The sequence below is a fragment of the Ctenopharyngodon idella genome, chromosome 10, assembly GCF_019924925.1.
Source record: "Ctenopharyngodon idella isolate HZGC_01 chromosome 10, HZGC01, whole genome shotgun sequence".
Classification (NCBI taxonomy): Eukaryota; Metazoa; Chordata; class Actinopteri; order Cypriniformes; family Xenocyprididae; genus Ctenopharyngodon; species Ctenopharyngodon idella.
This window is the reverse complement of record NC_067229.1, coordinates 36,651,919-36,674,666: the sequence shown is the minus strand read 5'-3', so window position 1 is coordinate 36,674,666 and position 22,748 is coordinate 36,651,919. Positions and strand designations below refer to the sequence as shown.

Below are 22,748 nucleotides of genomic sequence, written 5' to 3'. Positions count from 1 at the left end.
CACGTCCCAGAACTGATTATATCTCCAAAGGCAACCACTCAAACAAATCTATTAAATGAACATCAATCTGTATGTGCAGTTTAATTTAACAAAATAATAAATAGGCAAAAATGTTAACTGTCCAATGAAATTAGCCAAGCATGCACACTGAAAAATCACTGAAAATAGACAGACATTGCAATTACTGAATTACTAAATAATAGCTTCAACATATGCATACATGTACACACACAGCTTGCTCATAGCCTGAAATACAAACTACTGGACTGTAACAGAATGCAGATAAGCCAGCAGACACACTCACAGACATACACTCTGAACGTATGGCATTTAATAATTGACTAAAATCCTCCCGATGTAAGGGAGAATAGGTATCGCTCAAAAATCTCAGATCACCATACATGTCAGCCTGCTGCTATGAGAACAGCCGGAAACAACATTTACACCATTTTCTGTGAAATCTGACTGAAACATCTGTGGACCCACCTAAAAGTTCAAGTTCACAGTTCAACTCCAACATATCTTCACAGCGACTAAATTGAATTCAGCAACATTCAACCTTAATTTAGCATTCTATATAACCAATATCTTCTCATACCCTACTGTTTAAAGTTTGGGGTCAGTAAGTTTTTATTTTTTAAGAAATTAAACTTTTATTCAGCAAGTACGCATTAAATTGATCAAAAGTGACAGTAAAGACATTTATAATGTTACAAAAGATTTCTATTTTAAATAAATGTTCTTTCGAACTCTCTTCATCAAAGAATCCTGAAAAAAAGTATTCTTGGTTTCCACAAAAATATTAAGCAGCACCACTGTTTTCAACATTGATGATAATGAGAACTGTTTCTAAAGCCCCAAATCAGCATATTAGAATGATTAATGAAAGACCATGTGAAGATTGGAGTAATGACTGCTAAAAATAAATTCAGCTTGGCCATCACAGAAATAAATTACATTTTAAAATATATTAAAGCTGCAGTCGGTAACTTTTGGTGCTCTAGCGGTTAATGAACAGAACTGCACGCGTCTTGCGGAAGAACATTGTAGCTGGAGCTACTTCTCTCTGTTTATGTCTATGACGAGTCACGCAGGTACTGTGCTACTCCGCAGTGGTTCCTACCAGACCGGTCTAAAATAGTCAGAATATAAACACTTATTATAAGTGTACCATAATGATTCAGGGTAAGACAAAAACACTGTTTGGAAAATGGATTCATGTTGTACAATCTCATATAATTTTTGTAAATTTTGAACAAAAAAAAGTTACGGACAGCAGCTTTAAAATAGAAGACAGTTACTTTAAATTGGAATAATATTTCACAATATTACTGTTTTATTGTATTTTTGATCAAATTAATGAAACATAAGAGACTAACTTATCGACCCCAAACTTTTGAACAGTAGTGTCTTAGTAGTGTCACTCCTGGAGTGTGTGTGGTGGGGTCGTGAGGTTGGGGCAGGCTGGAGGCAGATGATGAGTCTGTGTTATATGCAGTTCTATAGTTTTTCCTACAGAACCAGGATAATGGTAACTAGTTCACAACTTCACACACCTAAAACTTTCAACAAGACAAGTCCCCAGGATAATGGTAACTAGTTCACAACTTCACACACCTAAAACTTTCAACAAGACTTCGCTTTACATATGGAGGAAAATGTGGAAGTAATTCTTCCATAGACAAAGAGTTTAGTTTAGGATTTAAACTGTGGGTGTTTTTCAGACAACATCTGCCCCAGGCTGCAACAGCATTTTATTTTCATATACAGAATATTGTATTTCCAATAATGGCTCTGCTGGCAGCTTGGCAAACTGTGAATTTGATAAAATGTGTGCCTGCATAAATCAATAGCACTTGACAAAAGATAAGTGACATTGTCTGTATGGGCACAATGCCATTACCAGCACTGCACTGAATCTGACAGATCGTCACAGATCTAGAACGTGTTCTAGAATTCATACAGTAAATCAACATGCCATGCTAATAAAGTGAAAAAGTGCCCGCTCCCTTTTTCAGCAGCTTTGGTTCTGGAAATATTTAATGGATTTAAGGAGCCCGCAATCCAACCAACCAGCTACAAGGCATTAACAACATTACAAACGTTGATTTAAAGCAAAAAAGCATTTGAAAATCAGACTAAAAGACAAAAAAGGTAAAAGACTGGGTACTTAACCACTTTAATGAGAGAAAGAATTACAATCCCATGAAGCACTGCAAATGACAATGGAATCAAAAACCACTGAAAAACATAAAACTATTGATTTAAAGTGGTTGATTATGTATACAGAAACAACATTTTTACTACACAATGTATATAAATGTTTGCAGATATATACAAATAAAGTATTGAGATCACAGCGAGACTAACATTAAGTCATTTACAGTACTTCATGGGAGTGGGCAGTCACTTAGAGCTTTGTTGGCACCATTTGCTTGCATGATTCTCTGATTGGCAGAGATTTCTTTAGAGAATCAAGGGTAATGTCATTTTCACAAGGAACTCTGCTGTTAAATTCGATTATTTAAAAAAAAATAAGCTCGAAATAATGTGCACTCATGGCCTAAAAAGCAAATACCATCAATTAACAACCCTATACCTCACAGTAGGTCCATGTTTAAAGGTTTCTAAGTTATTGTTAAAAAACAATTCCCCTATGGAGAAAATGAATGGGATTCTTACTTTCAGAACCTGACTGACTGTTGCACTTAAACTGTAAGTGACAACAAAACTATAACATTCCAGTTTAAAAAAAAAAAAAAAAAAAAAAAAAAAAATCAGTGAATCTGATTACAATGACAGTGTTCTAGTTTTGTTGTGTTAGTGCAAGAAAAAAAAAAAAAAAAAAAAAATCTCTCTTCTAGGGCATAGGAAATTAGTTTAAGATTTTATAGAGCTGTCATTCGGTCTAAATCTGTCTGGGTGAAAAATACAGGCTTCAGCTGTTCCTGGCATTCTTTATGAAAAAGACAGCAGGACAGTAAAGATAGGACTTTAGTCACTAGGTGAGAGCACTATCAGATCACACCCAGCCCTGCTGATAACACACACCAAGTCGACTACACACAGGCCAATCTTTATGGACCACTGCAGTGAACATGGTCTCAATATGATGAGTGATCTCACGCATTACACACGAGCGAGAAAAACAAACCAGCAGGTGTGTTGAGCGCACCTCTGTGTGCTTTGCTCCCTCAGGCTCAGCAAGTCTGTCAGGGTCTATTACTGAGGAAGAGAGACAGATGAAAAGAGGAAGAAAGAGACTCTCTGAATGTCAAACATTAAAGCAAATGCCATTTCCACACAACAACTGTATAGACAGGAAAAAAAAAAAAAAAAAAAAAAGATGGACATTCTTGGGCACTATTATTATCAGCAGAACGAAGGGAGAGTGGAGTATCTGGACTGTATAGATATAGTGTAAAACTGCACTAACAGTGCTACTGGATGTGTATGTGTATGAATGTCATTTAGCAGCAAGGTCTGCTTTGAAAAGCACTGAATATGCATCCCAAGCCTGCTGTGGGGCACAGCACATTGTGTGGCACCATACACATGCATAATGCAATCCGTGTTTCTCTCAACAACATCCAACAGGCAATGGACCAATCAAGTTGTAAATAGACCTCGGTGCATGAAATTCACTTTGCCTTTGCTTTGAATTAAAAGGATCCAATCAAAGAGTAAGTAACATTACAGACACGCAAGAACAAACTCTGTTTAGAGAAAAATAAATGTAAAACTGTAAAACTGCAAATAAATGTAAAAATGTAAAACAGTGCCACTGGATGTGCATGTGTATGAATGTGATAGCAGCAAGGTCTCTGTGCATGAAATACACTTTCATGCACAAATGCCTTTGCTTTGAATTAAAAGGATTCTCTTAACCAAAGTAAGTAACATTACAAAGGGGGGAACCTCCAGCTATAGTGAATGCAGAGATGTGTGTCTATTATTCTTTTACCATTTCCCAGTTGTTTTGGTAACAGCTTGCCATCCTCCCTCCACACCATCTTTAATCGTGTCATTAATTAAATGCAGCACCATTCCAGAAGTTGCTACATAACATCACTTCATCTAAGAATATCTGGCTAGAGAATCTTGTTGTCTGTAAGCTTTTTTGGGTAAGCATTTCCAAATACTTAAACAACCTTCAGATCTAACATACTCATCTCAATCCAAATAGTTTTAATACTTAAACAAAAAAAAAATCCATTTTGTTGTTACGTAAAAACACTACATTCGATTTCTAGATGTTTGGAGGGCAATATGAGGACAGTGTAGCAGTGAAAGCCTTCTGGGTAGATTATGGCTCGCATCAGCATCCAGCTCACACCTAGACATGTTTGTTTAACAAAGCCACATTCACCAGACCAGAAAACACACAGATGACCTTTTCAGAGTCAAAAATTACATTCTAAAAATAGATTATACTCTCTACAGAACTAAAATTAAAGATTTCAATGAAGTTAAACTCACAGATTTGACAATTTCGATGAGAAGAGGAACATTAATACATCAAAATGTCACTAAATGATGAAATATATTCCTACGAAAGCCACTTGTTTCTCATTTTCACCTGCCCATGTGCTTTGAAAGCCAATAAGTCCACACAACATGCACACTCATATGCACACGCACACAACGATCCTAACATACTAGAAGCTTCTCGGTCTTGAATCCGAAGAAGTTAAGTCAGGAGTGGTCAAACAGACAGACAGCTGTCTCTCAGCTTAAAGATCAGTCAGGGTCAGACAGGCAGCTCAGCCCAGTAATCCCAATGAAAGTGTCTGATCTCAGCTAACAGGCTTTCACTCTCAGCAAGGAACCTCAATCAAAGAATCAGAGAGCTTGTGTTCAGAGCCAAAGGACTCACAAGAACACTCAAGTGCTCATATCTACCAACTTATTATTTGACAAAGGCTAAAATAAAAACCTAAAATGCATCAAATGCTAAAAAACTGTTTTTAGATTCAAATCTTCATTAACATGTAACCTTTTTAAACCACAGTAGGTAGGATGTATGTGACAGAAAAAGACCAAGTATTAATCTTCATTTAAATCATCCCGCAAAACATATTGAATAAATAAGTCAAGCAGAACGACGGCATGGCTTTGCAAAATTGAGACGCCAGAAACCTGTATGGTGACAAACGTATCTGTGCATTCAATTTTACAGAAATCAAACCTGACATTTCATTTGAAATATTTGACACTGTTGCCAAGAGGCCTGAAAAAAAAAGAAAAAAAGAAAAGAAAAAGAAACAGTCTTTATTTTGCAGGCCTGGAAAGCTTGAAGCTTCGGCTTGGGTGGGTTCTGCATGTGAGGATCTTTCTACAATGCTGAAGGAATTCATATTCTCACCAGTAAAGTAAGTGGAACAGATGCAAAAGGCTAGAATATGCACAGACAACAAAATAAAATATTCTTGGGAAGCCTTGTTTATTTAGGATGCACAAGAGAAAAAGTAATCATTAACCTTCAATGAACAGTCAATGAAAGTTTTCCAATGTGTCAGTAGGCTCTAGAGAGTCTTCTCATGTGTGAAGGTAAATGTTAAATCATTGTAAACACCATAAAGAATGAAGCAAAATGTCAAAGTTCTGATTTTAAAAAGATGGAACGTGGCTCTGTGTGGGTGAACAAAGGACATTTTAAATATGTGTTTGTATTTGTGTCAGATGAGAGCACACCAGAGAAAAACAGTAAATCTGAGGATTACAGAACACCTAGTGCTGCCTAAATGCATCGCTTTATACAGAATGAAAAGGGAGGGGAAAGAGAGAGAAAAGAGCTAGAATGCTCTGAAAGTACTGAGATGGCAAAAAAAAAAAAAAAAACAATTCCTTCTGATATTAGTGTGCAGGATGGAAAGGGATGAGAGAATGACACAGAAGAGGTGGCCTTGTGATGTGGCCATGAATTAAACATGAATCCATTAAGACACTTAACAGCTGGTTGCCATAAAGCATTTTTTCAGAGGAACATCTACAGCAGCAGAAACCATACAGTGCAGCTTCATACACACATTATACCAGTGTCACACACACACACACACACACACACACACACACACACACACACACACAGTCATACTGTGCAAAAGGCACACTTAAAACAGACAAAGATTTCGGCTTAAAAGATTCAAAAACTAGGTTAAACTTCATAACTACCACTGGGTAAAATAGGTTTTATTTGTTCACAACAGAACAAATTACACTTCAAACGTTACTGTTTGCCAAGTACCATGAAAACACAGCTTATTATATCCAGAGGCAGTCTCCAGGGAAACAATGTGTTCTGCAGTCAATTACACACTTTTTTCTCTATATCTCTATTTTCTCTCTGCATCTAAATCTCAATATCTCTGTCTCCTTCATTTAAGCTCTCTTTAAATGGGCAATAGCTTTGAGCAAATTGCTGTTGCAAATACCTTATGGACCTTCATGCACACACACTGAAAATAAATGAATCAGTATTTGCGATTCACACCGATGCTGTCCAGGGGCCGGATTTACAAAAAATTCGTAACAATAAAATTCCTCTTAACTACCATTTTCTTATTTTCTAAATTAAGAATATTTTGCATTCCCAAAAACACTTCTTAATGTTCTTTTTCTTTTTTCTTAAAGCTGCAGTCCATAAGTTTTGCCTCTTTGTCGCCATCTCTGCTTGAAACCTGCAATTGTAGTTATTTGCGGAATTATCTTTACGTGAGTTGTGCATTGGCACGGCTCCTCAGTGCGGATGAATCTAATGTTTGCTGTCAGTCACCACATCGGTGTGGATACTGTACTTCAGAATCACAGATTCTACATCTTGGAAGTATGACTAAAATAAGAATTTTCACCGGAAAATGTCATCCGAAGGAGTAAGTAACATGTCTGCCACTTTTATTCTGACCAACTGAGAAAAAAAGCATTAGGCCTACAATAAATTGCACTGCCAATGATGATTAAATCTAACAATCTCTTAGCATGGATTACACTAAACCATGCATATTATTATTGTTATACTTTGTTCTCAACTGTTGTTCAGTGTAGATGCATTTTAGGATTTGTACTTTTTATTCCGATTGTATTATAGTTCTATTCATGAGAATCGATCGGTTCATTCGCACCAGTGCGCCTAAATATTTTGTCACACTCGTACGCAGTTATTTTCAGGCAAAAATGCGAGCAAAATGTTCGCACTGTGAAATGACGCAAAGACAAACGGCTGCATGCTCGAATTTCCCGCAGAAACCCACCAGTACCACCCAAATGATAAAACATTATTACAAGATTACCATTATGAATTGGGATAAGGTAAGGTGATAGTTTTGAACACTGGCTGGTTATGTACTTGCTCAAATTGATTTTGGATCATTTTTAACCAAAAAAAAGTTACAGACAGATTGTAAGATTGTACAAAAAAGAATTCCTGAAAAGAATGTTCTTAAAATCATCGTATATAACCTCTTAAAGTTGGAATAACTTTCATTTTACAAGACGTTTTCAAGAATTGCACTTAAGAACATTCTTACAAACTTCTTAGTATTTATCTTATCAATCTAAATAATAATAATAATGAAAAAAAAAAGTTAAAAATGTCAAAAATTGTGAACATATATATATTTATATTATTTATTTATTTATTTATTTATTTTTTTCTCTCCAGGCAAGAATGGCCACGGCCATTTGTAATTTTAATGTGTCTGGCTTCCCGTGTCATGCGCTTCCAGTTATTTTTAGCTGTACAAAACAGCTCGTTATGCTGCTTGATATTCCAAACTGGTATTTCTTACCATATTATTTTAATGTATTGTCTTAATTATAAACACACTAGTTTGTAGCTCAAACAGTTTTACAGTTTACTGCACTTTCTTCTCGCCATTTCCCAATAGTGGCTAATAAATCGGAAGTCTTGCTCATTCACAGAAACACCTTACTTCCGTGTTGAAATATAAGGTGGATAGAGATTCTATTGTGTTACTTGCATTTATGAATCTTTTTTATTTTTTTTTTTTATTTTTTTATTTTTTTACTTTTTACACCAACCTGACCAGGGACAACAGATCTTGGCTAAATGTGGCACATAGATTGATTCTAAGTATTAATGCGTACTGTCCCTGATTAAATAAAAAACGAACAAGTTAATTAATCTGGCCTGAGCTGAGAATTAATATAAATGTGAGATGGCTCAAGAAACTGGTAACTAGACCCCTGATCACCACATCCATGAGGAAGTTAACATCTAAATCCAAAACTTAATGCAATGACAAGGTTGTGTCGTACACAGAGACAAGCTGTTGACACCTATGTTCAAGGTTATACTTGGCAGGTGGGCCTTGCAGATGCTTTTTTGCTTTTGTTTCCTTTAGCATCACATGAAAAACTCAAATATTTGCACTGAAACACACTGTAGAGTTCCTTCTTCCCCCTTTATTTAAACTCATTTCACATTGATGCATGCTCACGGTGTCTAATCATAGCTCAAGAAGCAAAATGTAGGGAATCATGAAGGCTGTAATGAAACAGTTTGTTTGGGCAAAGATGAGAGCTAGATGGTTGATTTATCAGAACTAGGCCAGGGCCCAAAAGGTTATTTGTAAAATATTACAAAGTAGATTGCGTATGAACACCACAGGCTAAATGTAAAGATTGCGACATGAATCCTCCCCTCATGCTGAGAAAATGACACATAAAAAGGAAACTGTGCATACTAATGATTATCTAGGGAAAACAAATCACTTTTTCCCGCACACGAGGGTCATTTACATATGTAGGAACAGATTACAATTTGCCTTAACATTAGAGTGGTGTTGACTTGAATGCTAATGCCGAGGCAGGACGTGTGTGTGTGTGTGTGTTGAGGGGGTTGATATGAGACAAGGGCATAGCATTTTTTTCTTCTTTTCCAGTCTGTGCAAATTTGCTTTTTCTCTCACACGCTGGCAGTCAATAATGTGTAATGTTTCTCAATGAGATAAAAAGCCTAAAATTGGTTTCTACACAGCTGCTTTACTTTTCGCCTCCTTACTTCTGGAGGAACTAAATCTCTTTGATAACACACAACATAGCGACAAAGGTCTTCTGCTACACATGATTACATTTCCCCAATCTAGATTATAATCTAATTGTAGAGAGCTGGAACGGACTTCTTGCTTCTGTCTGAAAGTGAAGTGCAGCTTTAAAACCATCTCTAAATTGGGCAATGTTTAACTGGATTTGAGCTTGGCTAATGCTGGACCAGGGATAAGGTAGTTTTAAAGGGCTAATCTTAGTAGTGTGTAGTAAGTGTCAATATTTGATTTTATTCTCCAGCTGATTCTTAAGCAGACTGATAAACTTTATTTTTCCAGTTAATGTTTGTGTGACAGAGACGGAAAGAGAAAACAGTGCTAGCATGTATAAATCTTCTGAGTAGAAGACCTGCTAAAGTAAATCCCTGTAGACTTGATTCCTGCATAGTGAAGGCTCACACATGCACACACACATACACTCTGTGACTGCACCAAGACTGTGTACACCTTCACACAAACATACCAGTGTCAAGCTGGCAGGCATAAACATAAACACAAACACACACACACACACACACACACACACACACACACACACTCAGTCTCTAAGACAAATATAATCTTACACTGGAGCCTGACCACTCTCTCCCACACAAAACAAACGCATAAGCCTATACACCATGCATTAGAAGCCACATACTTCCAGAGAATATGTTCCCTCCTACCAATTTGGATTAAAGAACGACTGTGTTTTTGGATTAAGAAAAACTGCTGCTGCATGACTGACTACTTTTCCATGTGAATAAATGTTGAAACATGCTGATTATCTAAGATAAAATAGTGCACCACACACAAACACTGTCCTCATAGAACCGGGAGGACACAAAGGATCACGTTAACCCAACCTAGCAGTCTCTAAACAGGGAGGACAGGATCTACATTCTGAGTAATTATGACAGACGTCATAGACAGACGTTTATGACAGGACACAATGGAGTCAGTTAAGTAATACACATTACTAGTAATTTAAACTTGCTTAGTTTAAACTCCATGGTGTATTAGTCTACAGTTCAAAAGGGCAGCATTTATTAGAAATAGAAATATTTTGTAACATTATAAATGCCTTTACTGTCATCCTTGCTGAAAAAAAGTATTAATCTACTGACCCCAAATTTCTGAATAAGACCAAATGGAAGAGAAAGCAACGGATTCTCATATAGTTGTGTCAGCCAATTCCTCATTAAATCAGCTACAACTCACAATTTTAGAGTACTCATTGTTCTGTCAACACAGTACAGATGGATCAAAATAATCTGTTCCATCAACTACGCCTTTATGCATAATATTGTTCTATTTTTATACTAAGGCCGTGTGTCCACCAAAGCGATTTTAGCCAACTGAAAACGCTAGACGCTCTGCTGAAAACGCCTATCTGTGAGCGCTTGAGCAGTTCGGCATCGCAGCGGGGTTTTCTTTTTCAGTTTAGACGCATTGTTGCTGATACGGAATATCTGCGGCACTGTTATTTGTAAATGATTTCGCAGATTATTTTTTTCAGACTAAAAATGTTGACACAATGTAGAGTACTTTGCTATGTATGTTCAGAGAACAGCAATATTAATTTCTCATCCATTTTGTTCCGTTCTCTGCTTGTTGATGTTGTTGTACAGCAAGAATGTTGTGACAGTTGGTCAGTGTTGCATTTGTCCTGCCCCTCCTCCACTCATTAGACGGCTGGCTAAAAAGTGACAGTGATGAGCACAGCGATTTACTCAGATTTGAACATTCTTCAACTCGAGGCGACCGGTAAAAATGCTGAGCGCTCAGCGTTTGAGCGTGAAAAAGACGCTCAGCACCTCGATATGCTCAGGCAGTTTAAAAAAGGCGGCGCTCCCATTGAAAACAATTGGAGAAGTACGCTAGCCACTGGAAAAAATGCTTTGGTGGACACACGGCCTAATTGCTGCACAATTAAAAGTAAACACTTACTCATCCTTATGTTGTTCCAAAACATACAAAAGATGATATTGTGAGAAATGTCTCTTTTTTTTTTTCATCCATTCAGTTAAAGTCATTTGGGTCCAATGTTGTTTTGTTTATTGACTTTCAGTGTATCAATGAAAATGTTTTTCAAAATATCTTTTGTGTTCTACATTAAAAAGAAAGTCACACAGGTTTGGAACAACATGAGGGTGAGAAAATACTAAGAGAATTTTTATTTTTTGGTTAACTATCCTTTTAATTTGGCTTTATATCCTTTATAGGAGACTGGAATGTACGCCAGAACTTCATCAGTCTCAGTATCAAAAGGTCTAATTGAGACAGAGACATTTCTGTCTGAATCACAAATGGGAGTTTATTAGACATGTGTCTGCATTAAGACTCATTATGGGATATAAGCATTACTGAGGGGTGAGCTGAGGGACACAATGATGGATGCACTACAGGTCCTTATCATTGCAGAAAAAACAAGGTGGTGCCTATGAGCTGATGTGTGATGGATGGAGAGACGCAGAACAAGAGGTTTCATGACCTTGTGTTTATGGAAGGTTTATCAGAAAAGTGGGAGGGGAAAAGTGCAAATCCCAGCCCAAGTCAGCTTGGCTATGATCTGAGCTTCACAGTGATTCACACATCCCTAGGGAAAAAAAAAGAAAAGAAAAAACTCCTACCAGCCTTTACATACTTAACCCTCAACCCTGCCAAATCCCTCTGAAATACGATTCCATTCTCTTCCATTATCCCTTTCGATTCCTTGTTTCATTCGTCTCTGCCTCTCGCATGATATACTTACAATGATCACACTTTCTTCCCTCCATCCTCTTCTAAACTCCCACTCATACACTCATCCATGACTTTAACCTCTGCTCCCCTCTCCTTTCTGTTTGAATCTACCGTCTCTTTCTACTCCCCTCTGTTCCCAGGTTGCCTATTTCAGCATGTGTGAATGATGATCCATGAATGCATAGCAAGTCTCCAATTGAAACTAGAGTGACCAAAAAAAAAAAAACACCTTACAATCTTGGTTATTTATCATTATCACAAGGTCTAATGGAACGTGATCGGCCAGCTGTAATGGCCCACTTACTCTCCAAATTGAAAAAGAAGGCAATGAAAATAGGCAAGAGAGAGTGAGAGAGGGCTTGGCACACTGGATCAGAGGGTTGTAATGTAACAGGAGTAGGTGTTGCCTGTGTCTCAGGTACGAGTCTTGCATTCTAAAATATTTATGAAGCAGAGGCCTGATTATTCATATGGGTAGTGTGTCCTCTGTTAGGTGGAGGGCATACAGCATATACAGAAACACAGATGCTCAGAGTGTTAATCTACTCTAAAGCTCACTCCCTTATTCAGAAAGACAGCACCAGGGGGAATGTTGTGTTGAGAGGAGAAGACACCACAAAAGGAGCGAAACACAGGGCTTTGAGTCACAGGTGAGGTTGAAGTCGATATCAACATTTCATTTTGAGAGGCTTTGCTGGTTGGATTAGACACCGCTGCTGCAGAACAGAATAGAGTGGGTGGCCTGAGGCCATAACTCAGCAGATCGGCTCTCTTTAGATTACAAATCCTGGAGTATCTCAAATAAATATCTTATTGCCTCACAGCATGCCCTCCAGCCATACCTTCTCATCTTTTCCTCTCTGTGGGAGCCTACGTCAAACAGTTTCTGTTTATTCTAAAAGTAAGCTAATTAGAAAAAATGACATTTCTTAAGAACAGTAACTGCAATGATTATGAAAAAAGGAGTGCTTTACATTAATAGAAATTAATTAGTGAAATACTATAACAATTGCTTTTATTATAATTATAATAACAAACACTTTTTATAAAACACAATTAAAATAGAACAACAGTTCACCTTTAAAGGGTTAGTTCATCCAAAAATAAAAATTCTGTCATCACTCACCCTCATGTTGTTCCAAACCCGTAAGACCTTCGTTCATCTTCACAACACAAATTAAGATATTTTTGATGAAATCCAAAAAGGTATACAACTCGTCCATAGACAATTTAACTGACACTTTCAAGGTCCAGTAAAGGTACCAAAGACACCGTTAAAACAGTCGACGTGACTGACGTGACTACTTTGTGCACAAAAACAAAACAAAAATAACTACTTTATTCAACAATCTCTTCTCTTCCCTGTCATTATCCTTACGCAGATGACGCAGTAAGCACAGTGAAGGCTTCCGTGTTTACGTGCAAATGCCGGCTCAGTATTGGCCAAAGCTGATCACGTGAGCAGTAATCTTTGTTTCAACTCACAAATAGTCAAGACAATGCATTATTTTAAGTTTAAATTTTAACTTAAAGTAATGCGTTGTCTTGACTATTTTTGAGTTGAAACAAAGCTTATTTTCAAGTTGAGTTAACTCACATTAAGGCAGCAGGTGAACTTACATTTTTAAGTTTAACCAGCTGAAAATGTTTTACAGTGTGGAAGCGCTGGATGTAAACAAAGAATGACACAGATGGGAAGATATTGTTGAATAAAGTCATTATTTTTGTTGTGTTTTTGTGCACAAAGTATTCTTGTCGCTTCATAAAATTAAGGTTGAACCACTGCAGTCACGTTGACTTTCTAAACTATGACTTTAGTACCTTTCTGGACCTTGAAAATGTCAGTAATTAATGACAGAATTTTCATTTTTGGGTGAACTATCCCTTTAAATGTGTGTTTATTTGTCTTATGTTTGCAAAATCCACTGAAATGGCATAATTATTGAATTAGATGGTAAGAAAACTGCCTGGTAAAAAAAAAATTCAATTGTTTAATTTCAAACCCGGTTTCTAAATCTTAGCTTGTCATTGTCATGTTGAAGTCCTCATTTATTAATAAACCCTTGTTGTGGAGTGTAACGAACCATGTTCTGCAAAAACCTAAATGACTTACTGTAGAAACCTCTACTCTACTTTTTTAGACCTCAGAGCACTACTTGTCTGGAAAAATGTCACATTTAGTGACTGAAAAATATATAAATCTAAATTCATACACATTTAAGCTAAAGAAAAAATAAAAACACAGTAAAAACAGTTAATAAATATTATTACAATTTACAACATTGTTTACCATTTTATTGTACTTTAAAATGTAACTTACTCCTGTGATGGCAAAGCTGTTTTCAGCAGCCATTACTCCAGTCTTCAGTGTCATTAATATTTTTGTGGAAACCATGATAATTTTTTTTCCCCAGGAATAAAAAGGTTAAAAGAACAAAAAAACATTTGTAACATTTTAAATGCCTTTGCTGTCACTTTTGATGAATTTAAAAGGATAGTTCACCCATAAATAAAAAAATTCTGTCATCATTTACTCACCTGGTTGTTCCAAACCTGTATAAATTTCTTTGTTCTATTGAACACAAAAGGAAGATATTTTGAAGAATGTGGGAAACTGAACAGTTATGGGGCACCATCGACTTCCACAGTATTTTTTTTTTTCATACTACGGAAGTCAATGGTGCCCTAAAGTGTCCTGGTTACAAACTGGTTACAAAAATATCTTCCTTTATGTTCAGCAGAACAAAGAAATTTATACAGGTTTGGAAAAACTTGAGGGTGTATAAATGATGACAATTTTCATTTTTGGGTGAACTATCCCTTTAATACACACTTGCTGAATAAAAGTATTAATTATTTTCAAAATAAAAACTATATACGCCACTATAAATGTACAAAGCTCAAAAACAGACTAAACCAAGATTTCAATGGGTTCTACCTCCATTAGATGAATGACTATGTTTGAGAAAAAAAAAAAAAAAAAAAAAAAAAGCAATCAGTAAACCACTCTAACAGTGAACATGGAAAGTGATTGCAGAGAATCATTTCTTCAAGGACCCACGTGGATATGTGCTACAGGTCTCCTAGCAACGGTCTCCAGGCAGGGTCTCCAGAGTAGGTAGATTTATCAGGTAACTACATCACAGGTCTACTCAAGGTTGAGGAGGTTTTCAGAGCAGTGCACTGACCTTAAACGGGGTTAAAACAAGACACTACACTCAGTCGTTTATGAATGGAAATGTCCTGTAGGGTTCTTAATGGCTTTTGAAGACAAGTGTGAGTCAAACTTTAGAAAGGAGAAGCAGATAATATTGAGGAGTTGAGTGCATACTACAACACAGGCCGGACATGAATCAGTGATCTTGCGCACATACACGACCACAGGAGCAAAATAAAAGTGCTGACTGACCAGGGATGTCTGACAGCATCTGGCTAATATCTAAGTGAAGGGACAAGCCTGTCAGAGCCTGTGGAATGTATTATTGGGAATATGTCTTTAATGGACACTTGGGATTATAGGACAGAACAGGGAAGACTACAGGACTAGACAGTGAAGACAGAGTGTTTTCTCAAACCTTAGAAAAGCCTGCAAGCTTTCTTTGATTTTTATTCTGAATAAAATATACACATCAAACAATTAGGTGAATGTGAAATGGCTAGACGAGAGAAATGTTCTGTGTTGATATATTTCCTATTAAATAAAAAAAAAAAGTATTTTAAAAAAGCCATAATAAAGTCAAGAAGAGGCTCTTCAGACAGCTCTTGATTATTGTTTTCATATTTACATGCGTTTAGGCGAAGCTTTCACGAACGCTCCAGTCACAGGGTTTTATTTACTGTTGGTTACTAGGTTACCATACCACTGTCATCCGCTCGAACAACTTGACGGAAACACAACTAATTCGCATTTGTTTTTATTTCTTTTTTTTTTGCAAACTTTGAAAAGATTTGCTGGGTTTCCATCCAAAAGTGAAGCTATACTGTGAATCTTTAAAGTGTATCTTCTACTATTTTACCAGCCCCTTACATCCATGAATTTCTGGAGAAGCGGATGGCCTAACTATAACAATTATAATGTCTGCTGCTTTAAATGCTCAAGCTCTTTAAAGGGTTAGTTCACCCAAAAATGAAATTTTTGTCATGAATCACTCACCCTCATGACGTTCCACACCCCTAAGATCTTCATTCATCTTCGGAACACAAATTAAGGTATTTTTGATGAAATTCGAGAGGTATATGACCCGTCCATAGACAGCAATAGAATCAACACTTTCAAGGTCCAGAAAGGTAGTAAAGACATCGTTAAAACCGTTGACGTGACTACAGTGGTTCAACCTTAATTTTATGAAGCGACGAGAATACTTTTTGTGTGCAAAAACAAAACAAAAATAACGACTTTGTTGAATAATCTCTTTTCATCCCTGTCATTATCCTTACACAGTTGACGCAGTAAGCGCAGTGAAGGCTTCCGTGTTTAAATCAGAATGCCGGCTCAGTATTGGTCAAAGCTGATCACATGAGCAGCACAAAGTATGTATGTGATGTACCTCTTGGTATTCATCAAAAATATATTAATTTATGTTACGAAGATGAACGAAGGTCTTACGGGGTTTGGAAAGAAATGAGGGTGAGTAATTAATGACAAAATTTTCATTTTTGGGTGAACCCTTTAAAAGCAGGAGAGATTCTAATTTTCTGTCAATGTTTTTGATCATCAGCTGGAAAAAATCGTTGTGTAAAATATTCCAATGATATAATTTCTCTGTGCTGTTATTATAGTTGTGGTGAAGACTCTTTCTATTCTTTTATATTTAAAATGATTTTTAGAACTATATCTTTATTGTTATCATTATAGTCCTTGGTGTGAACGGGCCTTTATGCCTGGGTCACACTACAGGAGTTTTAGGCCGATTTATGCCCAATTTTCCCCTCCCGAGAATCGGAGAAAAAAATCTTGTCCAGGACCTCGATCGGCTCCGATGTTCGCCATAGATTATCTGTTAATGTGAGGCGTTCACAGATCAAATCTTGTACCTCCCGATCTGCTCTCACACAAATCGGGGCCGCCCCGATCATATCAAACATGTTTGATATTTCGGATTTTAAATCGGGAAGATTACGTCAGTTCTTTAACAACAGCCAATGAGAGAAGTGAATGAGAGCGCTTTTGAAATTGCGACAGTGAAATCAGCTGCTGTATGGGTCCGTTGGACAGTGGAGATGGCGGAACGGTGCGTTGAAGTGTTGCAACAACACAACTCCTTGAATAACGCGTCTTCAATAACATGACACAACCATAAGACAAAGAGAAAAGCTAGGTGAGTGTAGAAAGCTGCTAGCAAATGTAAACATACCTGTTTATGTCAGTGACGAATACGTTTACATCCGCTTCCCAATGAAATCACGTGAGGTACTCTTCTGGGTATGATAATCTTAATATCCTGTAGTGTGTGCTGCGCTACAAATTTCAAATCTTGTAGTGTGTGCATGTTTGAGATTTGTGAGAACAAAATCTGTGAAGATTCTTCTTATGTGTGTGCTGCAACCAGATTTCATATTCTGGTAGGATTTAAAAACTCCTCTAGTGTGAGCTCGGCTTTAGAGTGGATGGTTCTTTTGGTACGATTTGCTTGTTGTGATTCTCTGATTGATGGATATTTCTTGTGCTGAATCATGGATGTAATATAGTTTTTTTTAAACAGGAAATCCATTGATTATCAACCTTGTAGCTTACAGTAGGTTTGTAAGTTATTGTTAAAAATAAATTCCTCTATGGACCCACTCTATGCATCTCTGGTTACTAATAGCCTATTACTTGGATAAATCATCAAACAGGTTAAACTGCTGGCATAAAACATGTATTACTGTTTGCAGCCATTGCTAGGAATATCGCCATGTCAACCACTCCAAATTCAGGAGAGACTCCTGCATTCTGTACACACAGAGAACAATAATTTAAAACGCTGCAGTGTTTATGTGGCATATGAAAGATAGTAAAAGCTAAAAATCACTCAGTGATAGTGAAAATAGAAATAACTGGCCAATCCACACTGTTAGTCTTTTCTGTAATTTGTACAATTATTTCCTATCACATATTTCTTTACAGTAAATAACTGATTATCTTTGCATCATGGGAATTTTCTGTGACATCAAACACCACATAAAGAGATTTACTGTATTTTTTCTTACTGGCAACAGTGTTACTGTACTAAAAACCCTTTGAAATGTCCAACAGTGCACATAATATTCATTAAAGTCCAATGGCAGAAGTCTCATATCTATACATTTAATTATAACAAATGACATTTGCAATATTACACTGGTGAAAAGGTCTTCACATCCCCCATTTCACTTTATGAATAATCTGTATTGTGACAGAATGACAACACAAATGAGAAATATCCTTGTAGCCGGCATCAAAAACAATATCCCTGTCTGCTGAGAAGGACACGGAGCACACAAATGTCAGACTCGACATTCTGTTGTGATGGTAAAGAGTTTGACAAGTTAACACCATGGAGGAATAAATGTCACACATAAGACAAGCCTACAAAAACACACCTGAATGTCTCCCACAGTAATGGGAAATAGCTCAGATAAACACTACAAGCTTGAAAACATTCCACATATGCATTAAAACAAAAAGCAGTGTGTGCGCAAAGCTTGTTATTGTTTGATTCTAGTTTATCAGTAACCAGTGGCCCGGAAAGTTATCGCCCTATCCATGCCACTCTTTCTCACTTCATTTTTTTCCTTGTGCTGGTCTGTAAGCTACGAAACCTGTATCTCTATTTAAAGAACACAGATAACCTTTGACCACAACTCCACAAGCAGTTTCAGATGTTACTCAATAAAAATAAGCAGAGAAGGAGTGGCTGGTTTCTGTTTTAATGCTTGCGTTATCATCATTCCCTTCCTCGCATGAACCACCATCTAGTCAGTCAACAACCAGAAGTGCCCAACTACAAGCAGACAGCATGTGCAACTCACAGAAAATCAATGTTGACCAGAGAGACAAGTCCATTGCCAAACCTAGTGTGACTCTGTTTGCCTTCTAAGCCAAGGGATCAATCAATATCAGGTCTTATATGTAGACTGGATAATAAGCAACCTCGGTTTCAGACATCTAGAGGAGTCTCCCTGAGAAGGGGGGTTTCAAGTGGAGCTTGCATTGGCAGATGGCAGTCTGAAAGAAGCCCCTCTTGAAGGCTTTAAGACTGTTAAGCCTATTGTGTTAACTGCCAACTAACAACAATATTAAAGAAATATATTCTATTAAATGTATAATTCCACCCGAGGTTGGAGACACATGAAAATAACACAAACCTGATTCAGCAGCAACAAAAGATAAGACTTTATATTGATAATGGAAATAACCCGCTAATTAAACTGCGTTGCGTGGACTGAGTTGTTATTGAGACATCGTTAACTCGAAGAAGCCTCAGATGAAAATAAAAACACGACCTTAACTCTCCAAATCTAACGTTATACGTACAGTATAACACGTATAACCCGTAACACTTCGATTCGAGACGTGTATACCGTAACTCTATAGCAGGATTATGTCTAAATTGTGTTTTCCTATTGTGCCGTATACACGTTACATTATTTTGTAAATAAATAATAAAAGAAAAATAATTAATAATAAGTGAATTTAATTCATTGATTTTTTTCTCTCTATCAGAAGGGAATATATTTAAATTAGTTGTGTTTAAATATCGCCGTAATCAGATTTTAAAATCTGCCATTACATTTTTAAATCAGTGACCGTTTTTTCTTCAACAGAAAACCTTTAACTTCGATTACGCTGGTCAGTACTAACGTACTTTGCCCAATTCGGTTTGCAGCTGAAACATATACAGAAACGGTAACATTATAAAACTCTAAAACAACAAAAAAATGTGTAAGAAAACGAAATAAAGTATTAAAAAAACTTTTGAGGGAAGGTAGCGCGCCGAGCTAGTCCGCAGCCCTCCGGACAAAAAAAAAAAAACAAATAAAAACAAATTAAAACTTACCTGCGAGAAGAATACCGTAGATTAAACAGAGGAAGGTCGTGCTCAAATCCATTCCTTTGCTTTTAAGCCACAATTTAGTAATCGATGTAAGCATAAAAACAACTTTTCCCCCCGGCTTGAACTGTTTCGTGTTCACTTCACTCTTCTTTCGCCAGTCTCGCGCAGCATCAGTAGTCCACTAGCTCGCTCGCGCAGGTGGATTGTGTCTGGAATCTGCACACGTGATTTCCGGAGGTATCAGCCGGAGAACTTTAAGGTGTATTCACGCCCTCTGGCGTACACATGCTCCAAATGCGACAATTTTTATATACATCGGAGCATATTGATTAAATAATTCATGTACTTCATGTACATGTACTGATCACTTTAATGCAAAATGCAAAAGTCTCGTGAGTTCTTCATCACTGTATATTCTAGCACTCATCTTTAAACAGTCTTTTAACATAAATGGCATAACTCAATATGATGTGATTTTTGAGCAACTATTTTGATACTTTTTAGCTAAAAACATTAGTTTCCTCTTTCATAGGCCCAGATCTGGCACAAAAATAAATAAATAAATAAATAATAAATCTGGTATTCCGCTCATGCACTCATAGTATATAACAACACAAGGATATGAAAACATGATGTACCAGTGTTCAGGACAGACATTCCTCATAGTTTTAGAATTAACAATCATTTTTATGAGGAATTTTATTTATTTATTTATTTATTTTTAAAAATAGCTATTAATAGTTTCCTCAAATACTCTGTATAGAAAAATAAGAGAAAAAAAGCAGGCTTGTGGTAGTTTTTTTTTATTGCAAACTAGACCAAAAAACACATGAACAGTATTTATAGTATAAAAAGCTTTTGATATTGTAGCAGGGTGAGGCACTCAAAAACAGATAGAGACCAATGTGAATGGTGCTACTTATATCACTGAATTTATTTTATCAATAAAAAAAATTTTCTCTATCATTTGGAAATATATTCAAATTAATTATGTCTAAATATCGCCATAGTCAGACTTTAAAATCTGCCATTAGATTTTGAAATTAGTGACTGTTTTTTCTTCAACTGAAAACCTTTAAAGGGGACCTATTATGCAAAATTCACTTTTGCATGGTGTTTGTATATAAATGTGTGTTGGCAGTGTGTGTACAGAACCACCCTATAATGATAAAAATCCAACCACTCCTTTTTTTTAATCCCCATAAATCATAAGCAGTGTCTCAGAACAAGCCGTTTGCAGGTTCCTGGCAGTGTGACGTCACATTAGCTACAGGCCCCGCCCACGAATGTTGACAGACACTGCCGTTTTAACATAGAACCGCCCTGAGCGAGTTCACAGCCAGTTGTACAGTCCGCCATTGCTGCACTGACGAGAACGCCTCCCAAGCATTTTAGGTGTTCTGTAGCTGGATGGATTAATCCACATAGCTCTCTCCATTTACTCCCAAAATCGGAGCCGCTGAAGAGGAGGTGGATTAATTTTGTTTTCGAAGAAAATGCTCCCTCAATTCTACCGAAATTCGTTTATGTCTGCGCAAATCATTTCACACCGGACTGCTTTGTGAACGAATGTCAATACAAAGGGACAATACAAAACTGTTACTCAAGGATGGAACAGTACAAACTGTTCGTGATCCAGCTTACAGTCTCCAGAGTGATACTGGATACGGCAGTAATAAAGGTGAGAGCACTTTATTACAGTTCATCGGAGTTGATTTACGGATATAAAGTTCACCAGTTTATTAAACACCACCCGAAAAGGCATAAGGTCTTTATATATTTGTTTACTGTTAGTTGTAACGAGTGTTTCTGTGTACTTCACCTTGTATGTTGATGATAATGCAAGGGAGAGAGAGAGTTTATGGATAATATTTTAATGCACACTTGCACTGTGTTTTATTAAGCTCTTACAGTGATTTTCTAGAGTGAAAACAGACGCTTCATATTTTGTGAAGTACAATAAACATTATAAAACTCATCGGTAAACAGGCTTGTACTAATATAGTGGATAAAAACAAGAAGACAATATAAGTTATATAACCATAATTAAACTAAACTATACCTGTTCTATCTCCATGCAGCATATATTCGCAGTTTCTGACATTATAGTGCGTGCTGACTGACTCCTGACACCAGAGAATCAGCTCTTGAAGCTCCACCCTCTTAGGCCAAGCGCAGCAGCTCATTTGCATTTAAAGGGCACACACTGAAACAGCACGTTTTTGCTCACCCCCAAAAAGTGGCAATTGTAACATGTTATAAAAAATTATTTTTGAGCTAAAACTTCACATACACACTCTGGGGACATCAGAGACTTATTTTACATCTTGTAAAAGGGGGCATAAAAGGTCCCCTTTAACTTCAATTACGCTGAAAAAGATGATTGCATTGAGATGGAAACCTCATTCACTTTCTGTTAAATGTTAGATTCTTACATTTCTGGATGTGATTTTTTTAGAACCGTCTACTGCTCAAGTTAATGGTGCGAATTAGAAAAGACTCTCTGTAGTTGGAACACTATTGCTGAGTCACTGAAAGCCTGGTTGAGATAATCTCTTTTCTTTACCTGATTTAAGTTCTGTTTACTCATTAATTTGAGCTCCTGAACTTGAGTAATTCCCCTTTATAGTTTTTTCTCTCTCCATGTGTATATTGTATATGTATATATATATTTCATTTTATTTATATGTATGTGTATAATATATATGTGTTTATATATGTATATTTACACATTTTCTTTTGACTGTTTTGTTGTGATTTTGAAATGCCTTGTAATATGTTGTTGTTCTTTTCCTTTCAATAAACATTTGATTGCAAAAAAAAAACTTTGATTACGCTGGTGCTATTTTTCCCAATTTGCTGCTGAAATTTACACAGAAATGGTAACATTATAAAACTCTGAAATAAAAAACTAAAATGCACATTCATATAAACGGCATAACTC

General features: G+C 36.6%; 1 protein-coding gene across 1 annotated transcript in view; it reads right to left on the bottom strand.

The window, feature by feature from the left end:
* The window catches only part of cxadr (CXADR Ig-like cell adhesion molecule), a 47,561-nt gene extending 27,516 nt beyond the window's left edge, over positions 1 to 20,045 (bottom strand). Inside the window, exon 1 of the mRNA XM_051909297.1 lies at positions 19,808 to 20,045. Coding sequence (XP_051765257.1) covers positions 19,808 to 19,901 — 94 coding nt within the window. The 5' untranslated portion in view covers positions 19,902 to 20,045. The remainder of the gene's footprint in view (positions 1 to 19,807) is intronic.
* Between the last annotated feature and the right edge of the window lie 2,703 nt (positions 20,046 to 22,748).